General features: G+C 46.4%; 1 protein-coding gene across 1 annotated transcript in view; it reads right to left on the minus strand.

Moving 5' to 3' along the window:
• BIN3 (bridging integrator 3) overlaps positions 1-5,685 on the minus strand; it is a 31,346-nt gene that overhangs the window by 13,404 nt on the left and 12,257 nt on the right. The window contains exons 5-6 of the mRNA XM_026867509.1: positions 3,832-3,968; positions 3,460-3,500 (exon numbers count right to left, since the gene is read on the minus strand). Coding sequence (XP_026723310.1) covers positions 3,460-3,500; positions 3,832-3,968 — 178 coding nt within the window. The remainder of the gene's footprint in view (positions 1-3,459; positions 3,501-3,831; positions 3,969-5,685) is intronic.

Consider the following 5,685-nt stretch of genomic DNA (forward strand, 5'->3'; position numbering starts at 1 on the left):
GTATAAGAGACAGAGGAGAAGGAGAAGGAGAAGGAGAAGGAGAAGGAGAAGGAGAAGGAGGAGGAGAAGACCCCCCCGCTCCATGGATGCCAAGCACTAGTTGCTGCTGCTGACAGATGTTTGCTGACAGACAGCTCTAACGGAATTTATACCTCCATCTGCCGTGAAGGGCTCCTGCATTGCACCTCCAGGACCTCCCGCTGCGCTGACACCCTGCCCCGGCCAATGGCACCCAGGTGGCAGCGCCTGGGGTGTCACCCCGGCCAGCAGCCCCTCGAGCAGGGCCACGCTCTGAGCCAAGGGGACGGTGCCGCACCAGGGTGACCACAACATCCCGACACTCGGGGAGGTTCAGACAGCCAGAGTTTGTTAAATCGAGACTCTGCCGCACTGAAAATCGGCTCCGAACGTGAAAGGCATTAAAGCCCGTGAATCTCCAAACCACCTGGCTTATTTAAGCTGCTTCCTTCCTTAACTACTGACACACAATATGTAATACTAAGACGACAGGACACGGTCTATCACTCGATGCAGCCAATCCACCTCACTGCTCACCCAAACCAGAGGGAAGAAGTGGAAGAGTGAAGTAAAAACCAGCTGTTTTTCTCCCTCCTTGCCCCAGATCTGCCGGTCTGGTGTGAATTTATGCAGGCATCTCCCAAAGAGGCGAGCAGATCCCTCCTGACCTTTCCCAGCCACCCCAGCTCTTTGCCCAACCCACATGCTGAAATATGCAATATTCTCACTAGAGCTTTGCTCCTTCCCCGAAGTTAAATGAGTGATTCCCAGCCAAGGGCTTCTTGGGGCTCAAAAAGCAAAACTCTGAATAACCCTGCGTCCCCAGAAGCAGAAGGATTTAAACAATACGAGCCTCCACCCCGCTCTAAATTTACTACTGCTTTCTTCTACATGGTTTAACAAATTCTCCAGTATTTGTCCGAAACCTACTATCCCTGGACAACTGGACGGAGATTTTACTGCACATGTGCCTCTGATTACAATATATTACCCCTAATGTTAATTGCCTGGACTCCACTTATCTGTGTCTTTGGCTAATAAAGAATAAAAGACCACCAGTGAAGATGTAATAAAGTGCAGCTGTTGTAAGCAAAAGCCTTTTTCTAGGTCAAAGCGAGTTTGGGAGAGGCTAGGGAGGACTGTCTCTGCGAGGGGAAGCAATACCTAACTGGAAATAAGAAGAGCTCCTCAAGGCAGCTTTCATTAATCTGAAACTTTTATCCTAGAAATGTTGCTGGGGTTTATCTGCCAGCAGGACAAGGGGAGGTGCAAGCTCTGCATTTCTCTCCTGCATCTCATTAGCCTCAAAATGGACCCTTGGGCTCCTTAGAAATGTTCCTGGCTGCACGACTCGGCCATGCACGTACCTTACGCTTGCGGAGAGTCAGACAGAAGGAACGAAAAGAACATTTTTTTGCTCGGCATGGAGATGCAGCCTCTCCGAGCATGAAACATAAGCTGTTTAAGAGCACGCAGCAACTGTTTGCAGGTGCCAAAGGGCAGGAAGGGAAAAAAATACCATATTCAAGCCTAATGGAAATTTGGGAAGTTTAAGAGAATTGTCAAGACTGGAAAACAGCCAGGATGTTGGAGTAAACACCCTTACGTTTAGCTAAGGACTAGACTGATAATGGGTGGGTTGAGCATCACACCTTGAGATGAAACCTCCCAGTAAAAGCGCTGCCCCCGCGCCCTCCAAAACTCCCATTTCCCCAATATCTCCCTGCGGCAGGAATCACAGAAGGGGATCTTGCACAGCTGCCTCAAACCCAAAGCAAGAGGAAAGGGGTTTTTCCCCTCCTATACCAGCATCTAGACCAGCAGCCGAGCACTGAGCAAGCGCAGAGCAAGACACCGCTGACGTGGAAATGGCTTTAGAGTCTTTAATTAACGGCCTCGTCCACTGCCCAGGGTTTAAAACACAAGGCAAGGTTTGCAGGGAAAGGTATTATCTTTCATTTCAGCGACAACACAAGTTGGGGGAAAAAAAAAAAAAAAGCTAACATGAAGATTTCAGAGACACAAGCCCTTCTTCCAATTTTAACAGAATGCTGGAAGAAAAAGTTAATGTATCTTTCATGAGGACAATCTAGACAATAAGCAACACAATTCCACAGCACAAGCCTAGGATTTTTTTATTCTTTCTTTCTTTTTTTTTTTTTTTTTTTTTTTTTTTTTTTTTTTTCTAAATATTCAAGAATTTCTGGTCGTGGATAGACGACCATGGTAAAAACTTGAGTCACCAAACATCCCCCGGATAGAACTACACTATAACCTCATGCGCTAAGTGGTATAGGAGATTTTACTTTCAGATTTGGGTAGAAACAACAACTTAAAAAAAAAAAAACAACAAACCCACAACCACCCTGTGTCAAACCTAAACTGAAATTGTTATTCAGCAATTTGCAACACTTACTGTCATATTAAAGTAATTTTATTTTATTTTCGCTCGCTTGCTCCGTTCTTGTAACAAAACAGCAAATCTCAGGATTTCAGCAGACATTTGGCACAGCAGCTGAAGCATTCCTTAAACGTTTAGGGGGTACAGCCTGTGACACGGGTAATGGCTGAGAACGTCGGTGGAAATTGTGCAGACAGAGAGGAATTGCACTGGATGAGACCTTGGTGACAAAATTGCCGTGGTGCTGGGGCAGGACTGAGTCCTGACGCACCATCCGGCACCGCGGAGCAAGGAACGGGGGAAAACATGGAAATCTGTGACCAGAACAATACTGCTCTTGCTATCCCATGAGGATTTCTGTCCAAGACCAGGCATGGTCTGAAGCTCTTCCTGCAGAGGTTTGCAAGACCTTCTCCAGGGCCTGAGACATCCCACCCCGGGACCGGGGATGCTGGTGGTTTATCTGCCCGCACATCCCACTCCTCACTGTCTAGCTATGATGGCTCTGTGACATCTCTTTCTTTCCTGAGTTGATATATTATTTATAAACATGAAAGAACTTTCACTAAAAGCGAGCTTTAACTTTGTTATGTAGAAAACTTCAAAACCTTTGTTTGAACAACTGAGCACTCACCACCCTGGGCTGGCTGGGCCAGGCCTGCTGCCCACAGCTGGCTGGGGCAAAGTGTTGGTAGTAACCAACACGTAAAGGGAGAGAAGTTGAACGCTTTAATACGCTCAGAATTACTCATCTCAGGTGTTCTTTGAAGTACAGGTGAAGACATCTGGCAGGTTAAGACACAAGAGGTCTTCACCCTTGCCACAGAAGAAGAGTGTGGACTCAGCTAAACCATCTCAGCTCTGTGTGCTCCGGCTCTAAAGCACCAAGGATGCCATTTTGTCACAGGGATGTGAACTCTTACCTCTTTAGGAAGGGCTGATTTCTAACCTGGCAACATCTCTTTCGGTGATACACATCCCTAAAGCACACAGCTATGACAAACACTCGACATGGCTCAGGAGACAATGGTGGTACTTACTTTTTCAAAGGCTCTATGACTGTCTTTTGGATCTGATTCACCTGTTGAAAGCAAAAGGGATGATTATATGTCAGGCTTGTTGAAAAAGCCTGTTTGCACAAGGATACATGTTTGCACAGTGCCTACCATAGGATCATGAGGGCTTCCGAGCACAACCACAATGCCCTTTAACCAAAAAATAGCAAACTTCTCCCATGGGCTCGGGATGAGTTGCAATCCCCAGTACAATCAGAGTCAGAAGAAGAGTAAGATCATAGAGAAACTCATGCGGGAAGTATTTTGGGGATGATGACAAAAAGGGAAGGATCTGTCTGGAAGGGCGAGATACTAAGAGCATCCCAGCACAACCTGGTTTCCCTTATCCATATTCACCTTCTCCTGGTTAAAAGAGTCCATCCTCTTCATCGCTGTGTCGAAGGCTGTGACCATCTCCAGAAAGCCAGGCTCCTGTTCACACAGCGGGTTCGACAGCAGGTCCGAAGAGATTTTGACAGCAGACTTGGACATGGCTGCGGGCAACGGGAGCGTGCAAAGGAAAGCAGAGAGGGTCACATCTCAGCGGCTGCCCGATGAGACAGTCACACAACCCCTCACTGCCTGCCCTGGCACCTGCAGCTGCCAAGGGGGACCAGGGGGCAAAAATCAGGGAGTTCAGCCACCGAGGGGGGATCTAGCACAACTTTCCAGGAAGATATTCACTGGTGGTTGAGAGAAAAAGAAAGGAAGAGCCACCAATTCATTCACGTAAACACACAGAAAACTGTTTATATAAGTTAAGTCTGAACCACTCCGATGTACGGCTGGTGATGTTGCCAGAAATAATACCAGACTAACAAAAGCACCGTTCTCTTAAAAAAAAAAATGTAGATGGGTTTTTTTTATACGTCTTTTCTCGACAGACTATTAAGTGTCACTCTCAGTCTCACTACAGCTCTTCCACAATGAGAAAAATCACAGTCCATTAAGTCTTTCAAATGGCTTTACAAAAATATATATTTGAAGTGGATTTAGTGATTTTGTGCTGGTGGAAAAGGACCAGACTGACAGGACTAGAAGACGAGGTTTCTCTTTTACTCTCAAAATAGGCACAACACAAGCAGCAGAGACACAAGCTGGCTAAGCACTTTCCCTCACTGAGCCTAAATTTTCTGCCCGTGGAGACCAGCCCCACAAGCCAGGGGAAAATGCAAAGGCTGAAGTCTCTGGAGACCCTGAGACTGCCACCAAGAAATCCAGAAACACCAGGTCACACTCTGACGGGCCTCAGTTCTTGTCTCACTGAGCACTTTTGCTCGTGTTCCATCAGACACGCCTCTCTTCCTATCCAAATGCTCAGTCTTCAAAGGGAAAATTAAATCCCTATGACAGGACCATTACAAAAAGGCAAGAAAATAGCTAAGGTACGGAATGGAAAAAAAAAAAAAAAAGAGATGAATAAAAAGGCAAGCATCAATATAAACGGGAGTAAAGAAGAAGAAAAAAAGTCACGGGTACTAAAAAAAAAATGTTCTTTTTCGTCAGCACTGTTGCTGGAAGTTATTCCAGTTTAAGATCAGAAAGCCAGATGCTTGAGCCGTGCTACAGATGAGCTCTGGAAAGACTCCTACTGTACTCACTCAGATATTAAAAGTTAAAGTCATCTGAATAATGGGGCTTAAGATCATAAATCAAGGGGTTAAACATTCTGATTTAAAGGTTACACACAATTATACAGAGAGCTCAGAAGCTAAATAGCTGGGAAGCTCAACGCAGAACGAGATGCTAACTACGGAATAACAAAGCTACCGTATCCGTCTATTATCCAAACATTAAGGGTTTAGGCATTTAAACCTTTAAACAGATGGGATATAATCCATATGTGTGACCACATCTGAGGAAGGATTTGTGCCAAAATGGGATGGAGTTAAGAATGGCAGAACTCCTTCAGCTGGAAGAAAAATTAGTTTCCCTTCATAAGGAGAGGACTGAAAGTGTACTGCAGCGAGGGGAGGTGCTGCGAGCAGCGGGGTCATGCCGAGAGGCCAGAAACTGGGGTTTTCAGGATTGTTCAGCGAGACTTTGGGCCAGATGCTTGCCCTGTGTTGCTGACCTCACCTGTATGGCTCTGAAAAAATGGCTGTGGTGGGTTCCAGGGAGAGAGGAGAGGGAGAGAGGAGAGAGGAGAGAGGAGAGAGGAGAGAGGAGAGGGAGAGGGAGAGGGAGAGGGAGAGGGAGAGGGAGAGGGGA

Source organism: Athene cunicularia, unplaced genomic scaffold (assembly GCF_003259725.1).
Source record: "Athene cunicularia isolate RWA unplaced genomic scaffold, athCun1 SCF_61, whole genome shotgun sequence".
NCBI classification, from domain to species: Eukaryota; Metazoa; Chordata; class Aves; order Strigiformes; family Strigidae; genus Athene; species Athene cunicularia.